This window comes from Protopterus annectens, chromosome 4.part1 (assembly GCF_019279795.1).
Source record: "Protopterus annectens isolate FY-2018-M chromosome 4.part1, PAN1.0, whole genome shotgun sequence".
Lineage (NCBI taxonomy): Eukaryota > Metazoa > Chordata > Ceratodontiformes > Protopteridae > Protopterus > Protopterus annectens.
Window position 1 is genome coordinate 498,819,251 of NC_056734.1, and position 24,813 is coordinate 498,844,063.

The following is a 24,813-nucleotide window of genomic DNA, read 5'->3' on the forward strand; positions in this document are numbered from 1 at the left end:
CTGAAAAAAAAAAACAAAATAAAATTCTCTTTTCCCACCTTTGCTGAACTAGATTAGTCCAGATTTCAGGCTTTGCTGAATTCCGGACTGTGGAGGCTTCTCTGTTCACCAGTGAGAGTGGAGAGCTTTGAGCAGCCTATCTGTTTCTGGAGGAGTGGTCTCAGCCCTGAAACTAGTAGCTTACTGGCTGTTTTGGGTCAATTCCTATCGCTTTCAGTTTCCCTGCTTTACAACCCGCATTTGTGCGGTTTTGAGCCAGTATAAAACTCAGCACAGCTCCTCGTGGTGTCCTGCAGAGTGATACAGGCAACAGAGAGACCCAAGAAAGACATTTCCAGATTTAAGTATTTTTTTCTCTGTTTTTTGCGCCGACTACCTTTTCCCACCTAAAAAGCGAGTTTCTAACTGATCTGTGCTTTAAAAAGTTTAAATTGCATTGCCTTTCTGCATTTTACAGTTTTGCACTTGTTTTTCTATCATTTTAAATCGTTTTTGTATTATATAACTGTTGTAGGCTACACACTAAAGTGCGCTAGCTTGTTTATAGCATTTATGCTGTTTTCGGAGTGTTTTTCTGCGGTTTCCTGAAAAAAAAATTCTCTTTTCCCGCCTTTGCTGAACTAGATTAGTCCAGATTTCAGGCTTTGCTGAATTCCGGACTTTGGTATAGTTTCATGAGTTTCCCATATCCTTACTTGGATAGGAGGAAGCTTCTCTGTTCACCAGTGAGAGTGGAGAGCTTTGAGCAGCCTATCTGTCCCTGGAGGAGTGGTCTCAGCCCTGAAACTAGTAGCTTATTGGCCGTTTTGGGTCAATTCCTATCTCTTTCAGTTTCCTTGCTTTAAAACCCGCATTTACATGGTTTTGCGCAATTTTGCGCATAGCGCAGCATCGGGCAGCGCCGCTTAAACAGCTTTAAACTATTCCTGGCTCCACAAAGTCTGCTCTTCATTTTTTCCCTTAGAACTGCTCTAAATCTCAAAATAAGCACTCTATTTTCATTCTAAAGCCCTGCACTTGCTCGTATAAGTAATCTTACAGGTAAACACTAATAAACTTAAGCACTACACCCCCTTATACTCCTTTTAAGTACTTGCTCCCTTATTGGTCCTTTATGATCAGTCAATAAGTAGTTCCCTATACTATTCAGGCATGTCCAAAGGTCAGTTTCGGGTTTACTCCCCAGTCCAGCTGGTGAATCTGGGAATCTTAAGGCAATGTTACAACTGCCGTATGTACACAGACCACCCTCTCCTCCTCCCAACAACCTCAAATATATGTGAGAGATGCAACTATATAGCCAAACTGGAGGCTGAGCTCTCTCAACCCAGTACTGGCACAGCCAGTCAGGAGGAAAAGGTAACCACACACACCACAAATCCAGTCTCACATAGACCTATCGCATCAGCAAACCAAACACATAAACACACAAAAAGATACTCGGAGGCTCTAAACAAAAATCTGCCTAAGCAGCAGAGACCTCCAAAGCAGACATCCAAACAACCCCATATCACGCAACAATACCCACATAGCTCACAAAGTCAGTGTGCCACACAGTCACAGCCCTTAAGGCTAAACAACACACCTAATACACTTGTAATAGGTGACTCTATTATCAGACACACTGACGTTCCACTCACCAGACTGAACAAGGAGAAGGTCACTGTAAGCTGCCTGTCAGGTGCCAGGATCCGCCACATAACACATGCACTCAGGTCACTCCAAAGCAAGTACAAATATGACTCCGTCATTGTCCATGCTGGTGTGAATGACCTGAGACGTACCTCCCTGGACTACATGAAAAGAGACAGAGGAGCTCTCTGATCATGTAGCCCAGGTCGGTATGAACCTGACCTTGAGTAGCATCTTGCCCTCACCAAGAATGATGCCACAATATAAAGACAAAATGATCAATTTTAACAATTGGCTAATGTATTTGGTGTCATTCAAAGGGGATCCAGTGTCTGTCAGCGTGGGATGACATGCTCGACAAGCCACGTTGCTTCGCTAGGGACGGCTTGCACCTGCCACCCCTGTGTTTTTGAATACTGGCAAAGGCTCTTGCCTCCCCCATAGTGCCTTTTTTAGGCAAGGCTCAAAAGACAACCCCACCTCCATAGACAACACAAAGAAAAAAAAAAAAACTAAGGGTAATGCTGCTCAACGCCAGAAGTCTAAACCTCAAGAAGCGCACACTCGAGACTCTCCTCAGTATGAAGAATATCGATATCTGTGCAGTAACAGAAACCTGGTTCAAGGCTCCCGAAAGCACCCCAGCACTACCAGGTTTATACTTCATAGCATGCTTTTCGGCCACAAAACTCGGACCGAACCACAAAAGGAGGGGGAGTATCCATATTCAAAGATACCCACACACCTCCAGGTTAGTGGCACTGCACGAAGCATCGGAGACCATCCATGTGCAACTAACAGTGGTCCAAACTGCCTTTCAGTTTGTAGCCTGCTACAGACCACCCTCCCAAACACAGGAACCCCACTCAGCTTTCCTGAGAACACTGGAGAATATGAAGGTCTCTCCAAACACCATTATATTGGGCGACTTCAATTACCCAAACATTGATTGGGAAAACTACTCAAGCCCCAACACCCACGCCCAACGGTTCCTAGAATTTATAAACTCAAATGCTATGGAACAACTGGTCACCACTCCCACAAGAGGGTAAACATATTGGACCTGGTCATCACCAACATGGGGTCTCTATGTTCCACACCAGAGGTATACCCCTCATTGGTAAGATCAGACCACAAATTAATCTCAATGGACATTCGTATTCCATCCCCACCCCCAGCCAAGAAAACCACGGTGAAGAAACTTCATACTTCTCAAAACCGAGGTGGAAATCTTCAAAGCCCCCGAGCCAGTGGAAAATATAGCCCAAAACGTAGAATCCTTTACAAAAGCATTCTATGGACACCTACAGGAATGCATGGATCATGCTATCCCAAATAAAACCAAGACTCACTCCTTCAAAGGCAGGAGACCTGTCTGGTGGACCCTGGCCATAAATAAGCTATACAACAGAAGGAGGAGGCCACTACATGATACAGCAAAATCCCAAAAAGTGAAGGCATCTCTGATCAGTACTAGCAAGAAACTACGATCCCACATAAAATCATCTAAGGCCAGCTTCGAAAGAAAAATTGCACAAGGCACTAAAGATAATCACAAGGCCTTCTTTGGTTATGTCAGGAACCTGGGGGCAACTCCCAGATATGCTCTGAGTTAGTGCAAAATGACAAAAAATACACTGAACCCACAGACATTGCCAACATCCTGGCAAAAAGGTTCAGTGCAAACCCCCCCCTTCCCCCCCAAAAGAGCAAATGTCTATCCCAACAGAGTGTAGCCTCCCTGAGATCACAGATATACAGGTGAGAGCTGCCCTCTCCAAAGCAAAAATCATAGCATCAATGGGACCAGACAGTGTCCTGGGCTGCGTCTTACACGAGCTCCAAGAAGAACTAAACCCTCACATAAAGTCACTGTTCAATCTCAGCCTTACTACAGGATATGTACCCAAGGAATGGCGTACAGCAACAGTGGTCCCGTTCCACAAAGGTGGTGCCACAACGGACCCCGGAAACTATCGCCCTATAAGCCTGACTAGCCTGTTCTGCAAGGCTATGGAGCGTATCATCATGGAAATCATAAACAAAGACATTGGGAACCTCCAGACACTGGAACCTACCCAATTCAGCTTTGTTAAGGGGCAGACCTTGCCTCTTGAACCTGGTCGACTTCTTTGAAACAGTTACCAAAGCCATAGATGAAGGGAAGGTAGTCCACACAACCTCGCAAAAGCCTTTGACACAATACCCCACTCGGGCATCATAAATAAGCTCACCAGCTTAAATATCAACCCATATGTCACAAGATGAGTTGCAAACTGGCTCAGGGATAGAACCCACATGATCAGAATTGCAGGTGCCATGTCAGACTCTAAACCAGTTACAAGTGGCGTCCCACAAGGCTCAGTCCTGGGACCTCTCTTGTTCGGTATATATTTCTCCGAGGTACAGGCTAACACGGGTGGACTATGGCTGACCAAGTTCGCAGAATGACTGCAAACTGGGTGCCATAATCGACTCTCCGGCTGACACAAGCATCCTCCAAAAGGGTCTCACAGAGACGCATAACTGGTGCCAAAGCCATGGCCTAAAGCTAAATGCCAAAAAGTGCATAGTCATCCCCTTTGGGAAAAACAAAGTGCCCACAAATTACCACATAGGTGGTAATCCATTAAGTACAGAAGAAGTAATTAGGGACTTGGGGACCCAAGTAGATAGTAATCTCTCCGTTGACAATCACATTGCGAAAGTGATTAGAAAGACCTTCTATATAGCCCACCTTATCACGAAAGGGTTCACATCTAGACCAAGACAGGTCATTGTGCTCCTCTACTCATCACTTATCAGGCCCATACTTGAATACAATGCCCCGTTTGGAATGTACCTTACCCGACACCTGCAGCAACTGGAAAGACCCCAAAAGTACCTCACCAAGAGGATCAAGGGACTCAAACAGATGCCCTATGCAGTTAGGCTAAAGAAACTCCAGCTCTACTCAGTTGCGTACCGCCTACTCAGAGGCGATCTGTGTCTGACGTATAAAGCCATGTCCAACCCAGAATTAATGGACATGCTCCACCTCAGGAAATCCAAATCCCTTAGAGCTACACGCTCCAGGGACTTGAACCTCAGCACAGAAATAGATAGGACATGTTGGAGGGACAGATTCATATCCCAGAGGCTACCCTCACTCTGGAACAAAATCCCAATCCATGTTAGGCAGAGCCCCTCCCTGACACTCTTCAAGAGAAGTCTTGACGAGTGGATGGGAGATCGTACGTTTACCCCTGGGATCTCTTCTGTGTCCCTGCTAAACAGAAGTACAGTAAACTAACCTTAACAGGGCTACCTTCTGTGACCTACTATACAGAGGCACAGTCAACTAATCTAAAAGGGTGGCGAAAGCCAACCACTCTGGCTAGGCTTATAAATGCCCTAGGGCAGATAGCTTAGTATCAACCTATGAACCTCTTTAAGGGCTCTGGGATTGAACCTGCACACACAGAACATGGCAAACTAAAATGGGGAACACTAAAGCAAATAAAACACAGAGTGTGGCCATCAGCTGGTGAAAGTTTGTGGCCACACTCGGTGCATTTCTTGAACACTGGTTTAGGCTGGTCAGCCATAACACACTCCACTGAGCCAAATGCTAAACTAGACACACACACACACTCAGGGATTGGCTAGGCATACTCTATTTAAAAAAAGAACACAAACTTTCTAACTACTTACTTTTTTTTTAAACAAACCAACAACAAGACGAAGGGGAGGAAGGTATCACAAACAACTACTCTCCCACACTGTCTTAAGAATCAAAAGTTCTACTTATTATACCCAACTTGGAGGTATACAGACCACAATGCGTACTCATGAAGCGGCAAACGAGATCTGAGGGAAGGTAGGAGAGGGGAGAGATTATGGGTAAGGGGAGAAGCTTGGAGCAGATGCTTGATAAAATGTTGCCGGCTCGGATCCGATATGGATCCGAATACCCACAGGTTGCAGATAAATGAAGTTAACTACTTCAGATTTAATATTTTTCAGTTTCTCCACAAAGTTATGTTTTTCAACAAAATCTGTTACGAAGTTTTAAGAAAGTACAGTTTTGTACCTACCATAAATGTAGATGTCCGAGAGGTATGCATCTGCAGTCCTAACAAATGGGTTGTCCTGTCGTCAGGCAGCCCTTCGGTCGGCTGGATTCCAAAGTCTGGGTCTGGCCTCGGCTGATGTCGCACTTCACCCAACATCATAGCTGCAGTTCTTCGGGTATAAAGGTATCAGCCGACGCCATTTTCCTCAGTGTTTCTTGCCCCAGATGCCAGGTGCCCTCTAGGAAGGCTAAATTTGGATAAATGTAAAAGTTTCCAAATAAGAGAGAGCAAATAAAAATAAACATGTATATACAAACAAATACACCATAATAGATTCCCCCAGCTAGCTAGAAGATGGGCAAATACCCTAGGAGTACCACAGAGGGGAAGGAGGGAGGGTAATCCTGACTGCAGATGCATACCTCTCGGACATCTACATTTATGGTAGGTACAAAACTGTACTATGTCCTTCAAGGATGCATCTGCAGTCCTAACAAATGGGTAGAATACCATAGCCAAACTGGGGGAGGAGGAATAATAAGATTATGGTGTAGTTAAGATCCCTTGCAAAACAGCAGTGGCAAAACCTGCTCGGGATCTGGAGTATAAGGGAAGATTATAATGCTTGGCAAATGTATGCACGGAGCTCCAAGTAGCAGCCTCTAAAATGTCTTTGGTAGCCACTCCTTGTAAAAAAGCTGTAGTAGTGGCTGTAGCCCTTGTGGAGTGAGGTCTGATGTTTTCTGGAGTTGTCTTTCCATGGTAAGAGTAACAAAATCTAATGCAATTTCCTATCCACTTAGAGACTGTCTGTTTTGAAATAGCTTTTCCTTCCATTCCTGTTGCATATGCTACCAGTAGCTGGTCAGTTTTTCTATTGCTCTTGGTCCTGTCCAGGTAGTAGCGCAATTGCCTATGTACATCCAAGGTATGTAATAGTCTTTCTCCCCTGTTCTGTGGGTTGGGGAAGAATGTAGGCAGGTGGATAGCTTGGTTTAAAGATACCCTGGAGACCACCTTTGGCATGAAAGTAGGATTAGTTCTCATGGACACTCTATCTTGATGGAAGATAAGGAAGGGCTGTACTGCCATTAATGCCTGTAGTTCAGAAACCCTTCTTGCTGAAGTGATTGCAAGCAGGAAAGCAGTTTTCCATGATAAGTACTGTAATTCTGCTGTTGCTGCTGGCTCGAAAGGAGGGACTGTCAACTTTTCTAGCACAAAGTTCAAGTCCCAAGCGGGCAATGGTGGCTTCCTTGGTGGTTTTACATTTTTAATTCCTCTCAGAAACTGCCTGAGTAGAGGATGTGAGAAGACTGGAGGGTCCATGTTGTATTCTGCTGAAATAGCTGATGCATGAATCTTAATGGAAGAATAGGACAGGCCATTGTGGAAAAGCTCTGCCAAGTATTCCAGGATGTTAGCTATGTTTACCAGTGACACATTTTCTCCTTTTGCTGCACTCCAAATGAGATATCTTTTCCATTTTGCTGAATAAGTTTTCCTTGTTGAGGGTCTGCGAGCCTCCAAGATAATGTCTTTAACCCTTTGAGATAAATCTGGGTTATTTTGTCTTATGCAATGTTCCAGGCAGCCAGCTGCAGTGTTTTTAGGTTTGGATGCAGGGTTTTGAAGTTGTTCTGTGTTAACAGTAAGGGAACTAGGGGCAGAGGCCATATTTGTTCCCGAGACATGCTCCTCAGTAATGGGTACCAATGTTGCCTCGGCCAGTCTGGAGCTATCAGGATGATCCTTGGACGGTCTTCTTTGATCTTCAATAGCACCTTGTGCATCAAAGGAAGAGGTGGGAATGCATATGCTGTCAGGTTTTTCCAACTGAAAGATAGGGAGTCCACCTTCCAAGCAAGTGGGTGGAATGCCCTTGTGCAGAATTTTTTCAATTGGTGGTTGTGTGGGGATGCGAATAAGTCTATTTCTGGTAGTCCCCTTTTCCCTGTAATGGATTTGAAGATGTCTGGATGCAGCATCCATTCGTGGGCATCCGTGGTAGTTCTGCTTAGGATGTCTGCTAGTATATTTTCTTTTCCTGGTACAAATATTGCTTGTAACTGAATGTTGAAGCTCAGGGCCACATTCCAGAGGTCCATTGCCATCCGGCATAGAGGGTATGAATGTGTGCCTCCCTGTTTGTTGATGTACCACATAACTGTGGTGTTGTCCGTCCTTATCAGCAATTGACCCTGTCGAAGAAATGGTCTGAATGTCTGAATTGCCAGTTTTACTGCCAGCATCTCCTTTTGATTTATGTGTAGGTTCAGCTGGTCTTGAGTCCATAAGCCTTGTATGCACTTGTCCAGCATGTGTGCCCCCCAACCGAGGTCTGAGGCGTCCGTTGTGATAGCCTGGCTTGGTTGAGGGCTGTGGAAGGGCAGCCCTTTGTTCGATTGACAGGCCTGAGCCCACCATTGGAATTCTTGCTTCAGGCATGGAATTATTGGAATTTGGGTTTCTAGGCTGTGCTTGTGCTGAGACCATAAATTCCTTAGGTACCATTGTAACTTTCTCATATGTAGTCTGGCATGTGGAATCAATATTATGCAGGATGCCATGTAACCCAGGGCTTGCAGGACCTTCCTTGCTGTTAGCTGGTTCTGCTTTGTTAATGCCATGAAATAGAGAGGAAGGTGCTTCTGTTTTTCTGCTGTGAGGGATGCCATTTGATTTGATGTGTCCAGCTCTGCACCCAAGAAAGTTATCCTTTGGGATGGTATCAGCCTTGACTTTTTTATATTGACTGTGTATCCCAGGGCTTGCAGTAGATGAATGACCTTTTTCAAATCTTTTGCTAATTTGTTTTTGTTGTCCGCTTGTAACAGGCAGTCGTCCAGGTAAGGGTAAATTTGAATTCCCTGAAGCCTGCAATGAGCAATTACTGATGCCAGGCATTTCGTGAATACTCTGGGCGCAGTAGATAAGCCAAAGGGCAATGCTGAGAATTGATAATGCTCTGATCCTGCAAGAAATCTGAGGTATCTTCTGCAATTTGGTCGTATGGGGACGTGCAGGGATGCCTCCTTGAGATCTAGAGTTACCAGCCAAGACTCCTTGCCCAGCATCGGAAGAAGCTGCTGTAGGGTCAGCATCTTGAATTTTGGAACAATGAGATATGTGTTCAGAGCGGATAGGTCGAGAATAGGTCTCCATTGGTTTTCTTTTCTTGGCACCAGGAAAAGTCTGTAGTAAAATCCTTGCCCTTGTTCCATAGACGGTACCCTTTCTATAGCTCTCATCCTTAGTAAGTGGTGTATTTGTTCTAGAGCTTTTGTCTTCTGATTTGGAGGTAGGTTTGGCATTCCTCTCTTCCTTGGTAGAGTATGGAAGTGAAACCTGTAACCTTGGTCTATTGTCTGTAAAATCCATTTGTCTCCTGTGATGTGATGCCAGTTTACTGAAAATAAGGCTAGCTTTCTGCCTAAGGGTGCTTCTAGTTGTTCCCTGGTAGGCGGTCTCAGAGCCAAGTCACTGTGATTGTCCTGTGGAAGTGGTGGTGGCTGGATCTGTGGCAGTACTTCGCTGGTTGTTGGGCTGCCACTGACGTCCCCTGTAGGCACCTCTGGATTGACCCCTGCCTCTTGGGCGCCTATTCCTGCCTCTCTGAGCTCTGGAGGTGTCTGGAAAGACCAATTCTTGGAAGGCCAGTTCCTTCTAAACCTTGGAGGCTGGACCTGTAAGAAATCCTTGACTGTCTGGACAGATTTTGCTTTCTCTTCCACCTTCTTCAGCACCTGCTGTGCAGGGGAGCCAAACAAATTGTGCTTATCCATGGGAGCATCTAGGAGCTTTGATTTAACATGGTCTGGTAAGGACTGCTCTTTTAACCATGCATGTCTTCTGATCACTGTACCAGTCATAGCTGATCTAAAGGAAGCCTCCAGTGCATCATAGCCGCATTTTAAGGAATGATTACTGACCTGCTGAATGTTATGTACCATTTCCTGAACAGATTTTTTGTCTAATGGTTCAGACGAGGACAGTTTTTTAGTTAACTGATCCAACATAAATTCCTGATACTGAATCATGTGGAATTGACAGTTTAAGGCCCTAGCGAAAGAGTAGCAGAAGTGTAAACTTTTTACCCCATCTCTCTAAGGCCCTAGATTCCCTTTCAGAGGGGAGGGGGTTTTTGGCAGAGGTAGCTGCTACAGCCTTGGGTCCCTGGGAGATAGTTTCAGGATCTGCAAAAGAAGCCTTATACAAATGATAATGTGTGTCCGGAACCCTGTAGTACCTGTCGGGCTTAGCAGGGGCCGGAGGAAGAGAATCAGGAGCAGTACAAGCATCATTAAATGCATCATCCACAACAATAAGTACTGGAGGAATGGCTAAAGGCCTATGCTGTGGCAAATGCAAAAAGGTCCTAAGCCTTTTCCTAGAGTCTGAAAAATCCTGGCCCTGCCATTGAAATTGTTCCCTCATAGCATGCAAGGTTTCCCCAAAAGAAAATTCCTCAGGCGGAGAGGCAGAGGGAATGGAGTCTTCTGCATCAGAGTCCTCATAAGGAGAATAAGGGCCCTCTGGAGGGTTTGTATTATCTGAATCATCAGAGGAGTAATCTGAAGAAACTGGCTCAGGGGGCTCTGCTCTAGGCCTCTTCTCTGGAGGTGGGTGAGAGGCCCTGTCAGGGTGAGGTTGGGATCCCCGGATCAAAGAAATGAGATCCTCTGCTAGACTAAGCATTTGAGAACTAGTGCTAGGCCTGTGAGAGGGGGTCTTAGCAGGCACAGTTTTGGTAGATTTTGCTGCTTTAGCCCTGGCAAAAGCCTTAATCGACATGGATGCAGGGGGCCTAGCAGCTCCACGTGCAGGAGTAGATATATCTAAAGGTATAGTATCAGATAAATCCTGTGAACCTGCAAGAGCAGGTGGGATTTCAGTAGCAGATTCAGCCATGCTGGATGAGGCCTCGGTAGGAGGCAAGCTTTCAGCCGAAGGAAGAACCGAGGACTCGGTTTCAGCCGAAACCGAGACACTCGCGGTTGACTTAACCACGGTTTCGGCCGAAACCGTGGACCGCGAGTGTCGGTCCTTTTCCTTGCGCTTTTTAGTTAATTGCGAAGTCGGAGTTTTCGACGGCATATTGTAAGCAAAAGCGGAGCCGAAATACTCCTCAGCAAATTCCGACCGACGTCTAAGCGTCCGTCGGTTGAAAGAAGCACAGGCTAGACAAGCTGCTACGTCGTGGTCTGGGCCTAAACAAGGTAGGCAGTAAGAGTGGAAATCTTTATGAGGTATTTGTTTCCCACAAGTTAAACAGTTATTCACTTTTTCTGACATCGGCTGAGGCAAGAAAGAGTCCCAACGGGTACTTAGCTTTTTAGAAGTCTTCGGTAGTAGTAATCTCTGGTTCTGACCGACCGGCACTTGCGAACAGCTTCTGCTTCGGGCGCCACGCGGCAAGAAAGACTGGGGAAAATGGCGTCGGCTGATACCTTTATACCCGAAGAACTGCAGCTGTGACGTCGGGTGAAGTGCGACATCAGCCGAGGCCAGACCCAGACTTTGGAATCCGGCCGACCGAAGGGCTGCCTGACGACAGGACAACCCATTTGTTAGGACTGCAGATGCATCCTTGAAGGACATCATGACTGTAAAAATAAATACTCACAAATAAACGCACAATCTTCAGAAGCGTAGCTGTTCAATTAGCGCCCTATGCTGGCACTATGAACCAGCACCCCATCCTCTCAGCTCTTCAAGTGAAGGGAAAAAAGCACTTCACTGTAATAAGCCGTAAGTGATCAGCTTATTGCAGTTATATCTATGCACTCACCTCCCACAAAGAATGAATGAATGAATAAATAAATAAGACATTCTATCTACTAGCACACCAACCAGGTGGCCAGAGGCATGACAACCCGCACCTTCCCTCCAGCCCCAGCCATTCAGGTCTCATTTCTGTCTCCTGCCACCAACTCTCTTTTAACATACTTTTTTTTTTTTTTTTAAATAAAGCTTCTTTTAGGCTGTAGCAAACTGTTTGCTACATAAGTACCAAATGGTTGCCACAGCACATACTTGCTGCAGAGAGCACTTTTTTTTTTTAAAATAAACTAATACATTTTAAACTGTAGCAAACAGTTGCTACAGTTTATAGCCTGCCTGCATGGAGCGCTACAGTGTTCAGGTTTTAGTTAAAAAAAAAAAAAAAAAAAAAAAAAAAATTTTAATTCTTAAAACTGTGGAAAAGTTATATACCTACAATAACTATGCATCTGTGTTGTCCATTTTCATTTTTCCTCAATGGATGGGTTCAGAACAGATCCTTGGATTAAACTCGGCCACTTTTTTGCAGTCTAGGATCTGACTCCCAAGCTCCTCACTTTACCCATAATGTCCCCAATCACTGCTGTACCTCAGATCCAGTTTGCTGTCTCTAAGCTATATTTGGGAAAAAAAAACATACTTATAATACTGACCAAAAAAGATGCAACAGAACAGGGGCTTAAGCAGGAACAATGGTTCCTGACAAACTCCATCAGGTCATTCACAAAGATAAGGAAGAGGGAAAGTGTGAGTGAAGCTGAGGAAGAATGAAAATGGACAACGCAAGTACATAGTTATAGTAACTACATAACTTAAACATTTGAAGTTGTCATTTTAATTTGTTCCTCAATGAGGAATTTGTTGTTGAGGGGAGAGGTGAAGAGGTCGCAGCATGGCTGATCCCACTGGTGAAAGATCATGTTTGCCACTGACTGACTGACAGACCACTCGTGAGGCATCATAATAGTTCTGCTGAGCCTGTCCACGAGTACATTTTATTTCACAGGAGTGCGTCGCTGTGAGAAAGTGGTTGGATGAGATTCCCCATTGCCAAACTCTCATTATTTCTCAGCATACAGGGTAAGATCTGGTTCCCCTGTTTGTTGATGTACCAAACCACTAACATATTGTCAGTTTGAATAGCAATTGTCCCCACAGGGAGAGTGTTCTGGAAGGTGGATGAGCTTATTGACATAATAGGATCGTTCTCATCTCCAGGGCATTTACATGCAATTTGATCTCTACTGGGGTCCACGTGTCTTGAACAGTCCAACCCTTGTAATGCCTCCCTATCCCAGCTAGGAGGCATCCATGGTCAATGTGGCAATGGGTGGAGGAAGGATAAAGGGGTGACCTTGGCAAACTTGTTGGATTAAAAGCACCATACTAAAGAGTCCTTGCAGACCCTGGACAGTTTTACTGGAAATTCTAAGGGCTGGTGTAGAATGGAGCACTGCACTTGTAAAGTCCACAGAAGGATCCTCATGTGAAAACAAGCTGTTGGTATTAATGTGAATGCAGCAGCCATGGATCCCAGAGCTCTTAAAATCAGTTTAGCTGGAGGAAAATGATGAGAAAGAACCTGACTGACATGTAACCTTAAAGTAAGAATTCTGCTCTGTGGTAAGAACGCTTGATGATTCACGGAGTCTATGTGAGCCCCTATAACTGTTGAAGTTTGCAATTTACAAAATTTACAGTGATACCTAGAGAGTGAGTCAATTGAAGAAGACAGTCTCTGGCTGCTATCAACAGATGCCTGGTTGATGTGGTGTGAAGCCAGTCATCTAAGAAAGGAAAAACCCTGAATCCATGCAGTCTTAGATGAGCTGCAACCACTGCCATACATTTGATGAACACTCTGGGCTGTAGTGAGACCAAAGGGCAGGGCTCTGAACTGATACTGACTGGCTCCCAGCCAGAAGTGAAGGAATCTATGGGATCATCTGTTCATTTTTATGTGATATTATGCATCCTTCACATCTATAGAGCACATCCAAGTGCCTTTCTGGAGAAGATAACCCAAGATGCAGACATGCCAGATCCGAAAGCTTCCAGAAACACATATTCCTCCTGAGAAAGGAAGACCATCCACTTTTTTGGTGCAAGATTTCTAAAATGATACCAAATGAGATGTCTTCTATTGGAGATCTGGGGGGCCCTTCCCCTTCATCAAAATCAGTGTGCTCTGTCAATGATTCCTGAGGGGAATCTAAGTGCCTCCTTTTGCACAGTTTCTTACAAGGAACCTCTTCAGTGGGATACTTTGGAGTAGTATCGGAAGGGGGAAGTTCCTGAGCAAGGACTGTATGGAAGCTCTTGCGGGCTTGGCTGTCCCTGTGGAAAAAGATGATGAGACTTAGGACTCAAATCCAGAGGAGGAATGGGAATAAGATCAGAAGAGGTGATAGCCAAAGAACCCCCCGAATGGGAGGAACCCCTTCCAGTACCTCAAAGGAAGAAGGCTCAGGAGAAGTAGAAATCAGCTTTCCCAGAGTCGAAGCTTTCGGATCAGCTAATGTTCCACTCCCTCCGGACTCCACCCCTGAGGAGGGAATTGGACCCGAGCTGTCCAATGCCAAGGCACTGAGGGAAGCAATGGCTCCAAAACCCTCAGAGTCAAAGTCACCCCCCCCCCCGGTCCTGATGACAATGTTTCAGCTCTGAGACTCGTTCAGCTCCAAAACACTCTAAGCCAAATGGATCAGAGAAAGAATCTGAGTTGAGGAAGGTAACATTCTCAGATCTGATGCCTCAACTCTCAGAATCTTCAGCTCTGACAGCTACAAAACCACTGGTCAGATCATAGAAGGAGTCAATAAAGGGTGTGCTGAAGGTTGCAGACTCATGGATCCGATGGGGGACGGAGCCTGAAGGACCCCCATCTGGATCTGAGCTGCAAGGAACTTTCTCATCATCCTATCCACAGCATGTTCAGAAAGACTCCGGGAAGACCAGGTGGAGGAGGATGCTGAGGGAGGAAGAAAAGTCTTTCCTGGAGTTTCCAGCAGAAAAGGAAACCTCAATCTCGGAGATAATGGCTCTGCAGAAAAGCACTGAAACCGGATCTGGGGAGACCTGCTTGGGCGTGCAATTGGATCTGACATCAGATCTGAAACCTTTTTAACCTTAGAGGCAGTAGGATCCAAGGCCTTTTTTATTTTTGAAGGCAGTTCCAAACTCAAAATGGAAAAAGGAGATCAGACAGGGGAGCGCTTTCGAGGCTTCCTGGTCTCCAAAGTCTTATGACTTTTCAAGGAGGTTTGAGACAATGATGAAGAAGGAACTGCAGAAGAGAAAGAAGGCAACATACCTTTTAAAATTACATTATTACACCTATCGTTGACTGCCTTGGCATTAAAATCCACACAGATCCCACACGAAACCTGAAGGTGAGAAGGGCCTAACAATACACGTACTCCCTGTGGGCATCAGAATTGGGTATATTATGCCCACAGGAAGTGCACTTCTTGAAACTGGCAGCTTTTTCTAACGTACTGAAACACTACAACCACCATCTAAGAAAAAAAACAATTAAGAAGAAACAAGTAATAAACTGCCTAGAGCTCAAGAGCACAAACTCTCGACAGATTGATAAAGCTGCAAATGAGATCTGAAGTAAAGCAGTGATCAGGGACATCATGGGTAAAGGGAGAAACTCGAGAGTCAGATCCTAGACTGCAAAAATGTGGAACTCAGATCCAAAGATTGGATATGAACCCATTCGTTGAGGAACAAATGAAAATGACATCAAACCCATTTGTTACAGTTTAAAAGCAGTCAATACCGTTTAGACCACACACTTACCACTGCAGTGCTCAGATGTGACTGCAAATGAAACACACTGGCTTTTAAAAGCTGGTATTTCATTAAAGAGCAATTGGGATCATCTGTTCTTGCCCCACAACACTCTGCACGCCCAGGGCTGTTGCCCCTCTCGCCCCACCAAAGCTATGCTACTGATGATCGTCACTGTTATTCTGCAACGATTTGCCAAAAAAAATACTATCAGGAACATGTTTCGTATTTGGCAAATTCAAAACCTAATTTTTGCTCAAAGAGGGCAAAGTTTACAACTTGTAATTTTAACCTAAACTGCACTCTATTAAGTAATGATTTAAAATGAAAAATAATAACGGATGGACCCAACAAGCAGTAATGCATAATACAAGTTCTCTTTAACCTCGTGTTTCTATTTGCTTTTGTCATTTTTAATTAACAAGTTCTCCTTATGCTATATAAAAAGTTGCCTCCTTAATGCAAGCTGTTACTTAAATCTGGAATAAATAACACTGAGTAATAGCACTTCTTGACAAACAAGGTCTTCAATGTATCATGACTACACAAACTAAAAACGAAAATGATATTTCAAGTCAGCATGATGGCATCTCATGAAAAATAGAATCACCAAAAGTCTTTTCAGGATTTTATATATTTTTAGCAATACTTTGAAACTATACAGCACTCAAAAGTGGGATATACAAGTATCTATGATGCTTTATTCACTCACCGATTCCTTCTCTGGCGATTTGCTTAATTATTTTAAGAATATCAATGGACCATAGCCTATCCTGGCACTCAATAAAGTAGAGAAACACATCATAACAGGACAGTGACTTACACAGCAAGCACACCTGTAGGCAATTTATAAGATCATAACTTAATTTTCTACTGCATATTTGAGCTGTTTGGCTAGCTACTATATACCTACATCAACTGTATTACAAGCTGAGTTAAGTACAAACTTGCAGTGTTAAAGATAGTACTGCATTTTATTTTTCTGTTTATTTGTTTCATTGAATACTGCGTTAAAGATAGTACTGCATTTTATTCTTCTTATTTGTTTGTTTTACTGAATACTGTGGTCTCTCTGCAGTTAGTTTCCTGCCCTCCCTCCCTGTTCTTGTCGTGGAATTAATCTTGGTGGCTTTGGAATTGCCCACCCCTCCTGTAAATTTCTGTTTGAACACTCCTCCTGGGTCCATCTCCTTTGCTTACTCAACAGAGTACAGTGAGATCATATTTTGATTTCATACACTCCCTACCTGTCCCATCTGTTCGGCTCTATCCCAGCTCTATCTCAGTCTAGTGTCATTAGCTCATTCTACCTAATACAGAGAGAATTTTTCAGAAGGCAACCCACTTAGGTCCTTAACCTTGAATTATCTTCAGTTTCTCCTTTCTCACTTTCCACTTTACTAAAAAAAAAAAAAAAAACTTTGCTAGAATTTCCTTGTGCTCTGAGTGTGCTTCTCAGCTGATAAGTATATTTTCTGGTACTTTTTAACTGTTCAGAGTTGAATAAAACAATGAATACAGTTTGAATAAATTGCATTTATTCAAACTGTACTTGCTTTAATATTGCTACACACTCAAGTGTGCTAGCTTGCACTGCACTTGCATTGTTTTTAGTGCTGTCTTAGCTGCTTTTCTGTAAAAAAAAAAAAAAAAAAATTCTAAGCTTGTTTCCAGCCTTTCCTGTAACTAGTCTAGTCCAGATACAGACTTGCTGTATCCAGGACTGTTTGTAAGCTTCTGAGCTCCAGCCTTTCTGTGTTGGAGAGAAGCCTTCAAGCTCATCAGTGGGAGTGGTTAAGCACTAGGTAGCCTGTCTATCACAAAAGTACTTTCTGACCCAGAAATTGTAGTTTATTGGGCGTTTGGGCAGTTCTTCCATCTCTTTCAACTTTCTGGTCTAAAAGCCCACGTTTGCGCTTATTTCCCGCCTTTCCTGTAGCTAGTCTAGTCCAGATACAGTTTTAAGTCTGCTCTTTCTCTCCTCTCCTGCACTTTTACTAGCTTATTAGTCTAGCACTTTACCATACTAGACTTCATGTAGCAATTACTGCAGCACACAAAAGTGCTACCAGCACTAAACGTTCTACAAGGAAACAGCTCCAGTACTTATTATTAATGCCCACTTCCCCAGGCATCTCTAAAGGTCAGTTCCCTGTGCTTTCTCCTATTAACCTAGTGAAGTTGGGCATCACGAGGCAATGTACCAACTGCTTAATGTACAGTGACAACCCTCTCCTCTTACCTCCCAACACTTGGACTTGCAAGAGATGCACTTATATATCCAAGTTGGAAGTCACACACTCTCCAGCCAAGACCGGAATAGCTGGTCAAGAGGAGAAGGTCAACACTTGCATCACACCACATGGAACACATAGCCCTCCAGAACACAAACCAGCACTGACTTCACAAAAAAACACAAACCACAGACCCACCTTTGCAGAGGCTCTCAATAACAATCTACCCAAACAGCAGAGACCTCCAAGGCAGAAATGCACTTGACCACCACAACACAAACACTAATCACAAGACACATAACTCTCCTAAACAGTGTGCCACTCAACCAAAGCCCCTAACGCAAAACAGCATGCCCAGTACACTTGTCATAGGTGACTCGATAGTGAGGCACACTGAATCCCACTCACTAGGATGAATAAGGAGAAAGTAACAGTCAGCTGCCTGTCAGGTGCCTGGGATCTGCCACATAATGCATGCACTCAGGTCCCTCAACAACAGGTACAAATATGACTTTGTCACTGTACATGTCGGTGTGAATGACCTGAGACATACCTCCCTGGACTACATGAAAAGAGACATGGAGGAGCTCTTGGATTATGTAGCCCAGGCGGGTATGACCCTAGCCCTGAGCAGCATCCTACCATCACCGAGAATGATACCGCAGTACAAGCAGAATATGATTGATTTCAACAACTGGCTAAGTTAAACAATTGGCTGGTGTCATTCTAAGGGGATCCAATATCTGTCTGCCTGGGATGACGATTGACAGACCTCGATTCTTTGCCAGAGATGGCCTGCATCTGTCACCTCTGGGCTTCCGGATACTGGCCAAGGCTCTTGCCACCTCTATAGTGCCTTTTTTAGGCAGTGTTCCAAGGACCAAATTACCACTGCAAAAGCTTCAAACAAATGCAATCTGAGAGTCATGTTGCTCAACGCTAGAAGTCTAAATCTCAAAATGCACTTGCTCGAAGCACTCCTTAAAATGGAGAACACTGACATCTATGCTGTAACAGAGACCTGGTTCAAGGCAGCAGAAAGCATCCCTGCACTACCAGGCTATAACTCATTCCACATCTTTTGGCCCCAGAACTTGGACCGAAGCTCCAAAGGTGGTGGTGTTTCCATATTCATAAAGGATGCGTGCACCTCCAGATTGGTAGCCCAACATAACGCAGAGATACTTCAGGTGCAGCTAATACTGGGTAAGACAGCTATTCAAGTCGTAGCCTGTTATAGGTCCCCAACCATGTCCCAAGACTCACACTCCACATTCCTAAGCACCCTGCAGAATATTAGGGTTCGACCTAACACTCTCATACTGGGCGACTTCAACTACCCCTCCATTAACTGGGAAAACTACTCGTGTACCAATACACTTGCCCAACATTTTTTGGAATTCATTAATTCCAATGCCCTGGACCAGCTCGTTCTTACCCCCACTAGAGGTGGCAACATCCTTGACCTGGTCATTACTAATATGGTGACCGTTGCTCTACACTAATAGTCAAACTCCTTCCTGGTTAGATCCAACCACAAACTAATCACCTTGGAAATCCCCCCCCCCCAAAGGTAACCACCATGAAAATTCTCCAAAGCTAACTTTCAGCTCCTAAAAACAGAGATGGCTAACTTCATAGAACCCATGCAAATGGAGAATAGTTGTAGGACCGCCAAATCATACACCAATGCACTGTACGAACATGTACACAAATAAATGGATCTCACCATACCCAATAGAACCAAGACGCTCTCCTCCAAATAAAGGAAGCCAATGTGGTGGTCCCCTGCTATAAACAAACTCTACAACAGAAGGAGGAAACTGATGAGGAGTAAGGTGAAGTCCTAAGACTGGAAAAACTCCCTTATCAGCCTCAACAAAAAGTTGAGATTCTTCATCAAATCCTCTAAAGCTATCTATGAAAATAGAATTGGAGCAGATAGTAAAGACAACCACAAGGCCTTCTATAGTTATGTAAAGAATCTCCACAGCAATAACCAGATTTGCTCTGAGCTACTGCACAATGGTACCTCCTATACCGAGCCAACAGATATTGCCAATATACTGGCCAACAGATTCAGTACCTGCTTTACCCCTCTCTCCCTCCCAAAGGACCAATCACAATACCACTAGATTGCCAGGCACCCAGTATTACTGCTGCACAGGTTCAAACAGCATTGTCCAAGGTGAAGAATACAGCTTCTATGGGACCTGACAATATCCCTGGCTGTGTTCTCCATGAACTACAGAGTGAACTGGCACCTCACCTGTGTGCCCTGTTCAATCACAGCCTCACATCAGGCTTTGTCCCTACCGAATGGAGCAGTGCTACAGTCATCCCTCTCCACAAAGGAGGTGTGACTACAGATCGTGGGAACTATCGCCCCATTAGCCTGACAAGTCTGATATGCAAAGCTATGGAACGCATCATCATGAACCTAATAAACAAGGATATAAGGAATCTCCAAACTCTGGATCTCACACAGTTTGGTTTTGTGAAAGGTAGATCATGCCTGCTCAACCTGGTCAACTTCTTTGAGTCAGTCACCAGAGCTGTGGATGAAGACAAGGTGGTTTATACAGCCTACCTTGATCTGGCCAAGGCCTTTGATACCATTCTCCACTCAATCATAGAAAACTCACTAAGCTAGGCATCAACCCCTATACCACAGATAGAACCCACAGTGTGAAAGCAGCTGACTTCAAGTCAGACTGCCGAACAAGTCACGAGTGGAGTCCCACAGGAATCCCTGGGTCCTCTCCTGTTTTGTATCTACTTCTCAGAAGTCCAGGCCAACACGAAGGGACTCTGGCTGACAAAGTTCATAGACGATTGCAAGCTGGAAGCCATTAACTCCCCAAGTGATGCTGACATCCTACAGAAAAGGCCTCACTGAGACCAACGACTAGTGTCAGAACCATGGCCTTAAGCTTAATGCCAAAAAATGTGTTGTCATCCCCTTTGGGAAAAACCTAATTCCCATGAATTACACATCAATGGTAGTCCACTGAACACAGAAGGAGTTACAAGAGATCTGGGAACACAGGTTGACAGCAACCTCTCTTTTGACCACCACACTGTCACTGTGGTCAGAAAGTCCTTCTGTGTGGCAGATCTCATTACTAAGGATTTTGCATCCAGGAAGAAAGTGGTCATTGTCTCCCTCTACTCTTCCCTCATTAGGCCAATCATCGAGTACAATGCCCCATTTGGCATATACCTCACTAGACACCTGCAACAACTGGAGAGGCCACAAAAGTACCTCACAAAGAGGATCCTAGGCCTTAAACATTTGTCCTATATGGACAGACTCAAAAAACTCCAACTATTCTCTGTCTCATATCGCCTACTTAGAGGCAATCTCTGCTTCACTTACAAAGCCATGGCTGACCCAGATCTGTTAGAAATGCTACATCTAAAGAAATCCCAATCCCTCTGCACCACATGCTCCAGAAACCTCAGCCTCATTACCACAATCAACAGAACATGCTGGAGGGACAGGTTCATAACCCAGAGACTGCCCTGGCTATGGAACAGACTTCCCATACATGTCAAACAGAGTACCTCACTGGCTCTCTTCAAGAGTGATCTTGATGAGTGGATGGGAAACAGAAAATTCACCCCGGGGATCATTCCAGTGGCTCTACTGGACAGAGGCACTGGGAACTAAGGTTGGGTGGCATGATGCCATGGTAATCCTATAAGCAAGGCTTGTAAAGGCTCCAGGGCCATTAGCCTAGTACACACTATGAACCTATTAAGGCATGACTTTGCGATGTGAGAAGAAACCAGACCACCTTACAAAAAGCCCATGTGGACAACAGAGGAAGTGCAGACTCTACACAGAAGATACCAAAGTTGAGAACCAAGCACAATGCAAACTGCTGAACCACTGCCTATGTCTGTCTGCTCTTAAAGTGAAAGAATACAAGACTCGTATCATGAAATCAGATGGTATCGTTTTTTAATAGCCCTTACCAGGGTTTCCCTTTTCATTACATGAATTGAGGATATTTAAGAAATTATATTAGTTTATGAACAAATAATTTTCGTCTCACTGCTGGTGTACTTCTAAAGGATGTTCAGAGTTTATAAAAAATAATTCTCCTCTCATTTTTGGTATTTAACTAAATTAAGTCTTCTAAGATGCACATTTTGCAGAAAACTGTACCTCAAAGCAATAAAAACATAACACATTTATATATTAAAAGGGGTCTGTTTCAGTAGACCAAAATACCACTTACCTGAATTAAAAATAACATTGACAACAAAACTGAAAATGCATTTTAATGAACATGCACATCACTGAAACAGATTCTGGGAAAATAATCACTTGGCCAGCATGGGAAATTTGCCCTTTTCCCCACTACAGTGCAATCTTGGAGTTAGTATATTTAGTTTGGGGGGTGTGGGGGGCACAGCCTCCCACTTGGCTGGATTTAACATGTTTTGATGTGCTTTTCTTTTTATATTTGCTAAGTGGTTCTTTTCCCAGGAATCTGTTTCAGTGACGTGTACTTTCGTTAAAATGCAATTTCAGTTTTGTTGTCTCTGTTATTTGCAAATCGGGTAAGTGGTATTTCAATCTACTAAAGTAGACCCCTTAAAAAACAAGAAACAAGAAATTGATAACTTACTTTTCTACTGCTGAGCGTTTTTGTGATTTACATTTGTAATTTAGTGCCATCTTGCTTTCCATCCCAGTATATACAGCCACACCTAGTGAACAAAAAATACATCAAGGTTAAGAAAGACAATCATCTCAGTGAAGATCATGAGCAGTACTTGAAAAAGACTACATACCAAATATTTCTTTGGTGTTTTTCAATCTTGCTCCTCGGAGAAGAAGATTATCTGGTCTAAGTGGTCTGAAATGAAATTAATTTTATTCATTTACTGTGTCCGATACCCATTTTAACACAGACTGTGGAGGAAAAACTCCAAGTACAGATTAATAATACACAGCTTTAAACCAAAAATTAACAGTTACAAGAATACAAAGATGAATAATAGGAAACTGTATACACATTTGGAAAATTGCAATAAAATATGAATACAATCTGAACATGGGTAAAGTACTAAAGGTTTAGAAAAATGGCATACAGACAGCTACAACACAGACAAAATGAAAGTTATGTATTTACCATAACAATAGATCTGTGTTGTCCATTTCCATCCTTCCTCAACTGATGGGTTTTGGATTAGACTTCAGCCGATTTTTCCAGACCAAGGATCTGTAGTTCAGACTCCTTTCCTTATCCATAATCTCCTCATGTCTCCAACATTATCTCAAATCAAGTTTGTCCTTGAATCCTGCAAAACCAGTACATTAATGATAAATATGTATTACCATAAACAACGTACCAAAAGACTGCATGACAGAGCAAGAAAATCTACACTGGAGCTGCAAGATTATTTAATTCTGTACCAATGGCAGCCCATATAGTCATATCAGAAGCCAAAGGAAGAACATTTTCCACGTGATGGCAAGTGGATGAAGGACGGAAACAGACAGATCTATTGCTATTGTGCATAACGTTCGTATTGGATGTAGTTTCCATCCATTCCTCAACTGATGGGACAGAGACCTTAGCTACATACTTCCAAGGGTGGCCTCATGGAATTATGTTCCGGAATGGCAGAAACAAAAGCCTTTCTATCTCTGGAAACAAAATCCAATTCACAATGGGAAATGAAGGTATGAACATTAGACCAGGTGGCAGCGGCACAAATGTCATCAATTGGGGTCCTAGGAAAGAAGGCTGAAGTGGAAACAGATCTTGTTGAGCGTGCTTTTGGTGGTCTAGGTGAGGCCAAACATTTTTGCTTATATACGTGGGAGATACAGCTATTCAGTCATCCAGCTAAGGTAACCTCTGACACTTCCTGACCAATTTATGGTTCATAGGAAATACTAGGTTAGCTGGCCTTGTGGGCCATTTTAAGCCTAGCCAATTTCTCTTCTAAAGGTGAGAATCAAGCCCTGTATCTTGTGACTGCATGGTAAACACCTTAACTATTATACCAACCCTTAACCTAAAATCCAAACAGCCACTCAGCACTCAAATTAGCTTTATTTAAACAAATCAAGGTGAGAATCAAAACCTGTACTCTGTGTCTTTGAGTTAAATACCTTAACAATTATGCCAATCCCCAATTATGGAAAATGAAGGTAAGGAAATCTAACCCTGCTGATACAGGGCTTGAAAAGTGATCCAAACTTCTCTGTGAAGCACAAATGGAAAATATTTTCAATTTACTTTTGTAAACTTTCCTATTGGATGGTTTCGGAGAAGAATATGGACCACCCGGGATGAAAGCCTGGACCGACTAGCCATCATCCACAGTGGAAAAACTATGTGATTAGTTTTAGGGCTCTGATATCTGGATGAGGCATTTAGGACAGATGAGACAAGAGAGCTGGATTCCGATCCATCACCCAAGGAGAGTGCACCACATAAGACCAAAGGAAGGGAAGGCACACATATCAAGGCCAAAACAGGGGAATGAGGTTGACAGTGCTCTTCTACTGTAATGCTTTCTGCAGGAATTTCAGAATTAGTCAGTTGGTGGAAAGGTATATAGGAGACCAGAGGACCAATCGTGGATCACAACATCTCTAGGGGACTCTCCCTCTTGAGGAATAAGAGCAAAGAACATACTGCATTTGGAAATGATGGGAGAAGCAAAGAGACTGCAGCATGGTTAACCCCAATGACAAAAGATTTGTGTTATGACTACTGGATTGAGAGACCACTCGTGCAGTAGTATAATAGACAGGAGGGTATCATTGGTGAGGGGAGGAGCCTGAGCTATGGATCCTAACTCTGGAAAAAGTGCCAAAGTCTGATACAAGATCAGATCTGAAATCCATCACCCCAAGAATGGACGGAAAAGACGTTAGATATACTGGTTACAACAAGTCAGTTCAACAAATCTTGATTTCATTTTCGGATACCAACTTTACTCATAGGTTCAAAGGTAAATGCCAAGTTGCCAGTTTATAAACTACTATAAGCTTAGCCAACAATCAGTGGTTCATAGCCAACAATCAGTGGTTCATAGGTAGGTACTAGGCTATTGGCCCAAGGGCCTAAGTAAGCCTAGCCAACAAGGTTCCCTGGCTTACGCCACCAAAGAATGTGCCCATGTCGAGCAGAGCCACAGAAGTGATCCCCGGGGTTTATTAACGATTTCCCATTCACTCATCGAGATTTTAATTGAAGAGTGCTAATGAGGAACTTTGCTTGACATAGATGGGTAGCTTGTTCCAGAGTATAGGAAGTCTCTGGGACAGGAATCTATCC

General features: G+C 43.8%; 1 protein-coding gene across 3 annotated transcripts in view; it reads right to left on the reverse strand.

Moving 5' to 3' along the window:
- The window catches only part of ATP11B (ATPase phospholipid transporting 11B (putative)), a 2,792,721-nt gene that overhangs the window by 1,989,143 nt on the left and 778,765 nt on the right, over positions 1-24,813 (reverse strand). For all 3 annotated transcript variants that reach the window (XM_044070307.1, XM_044070308.1, XM_044070309.1), the window contains exons 9-10: positions 22,310-22,374; positions 22,144-22,225 (exon numbers count right to left, since the gene is read on the reverse strand). In XM_044070307.1, the coding sequence (XP_043926242.1) occupies positions 22,144-22,225; positions 22,310-22,374 (147 nt within the window). The remainder of the gene's footprint in view (positions 1-22,143; positions 22,226-22,309; positions 22,375-24,813) is intronic.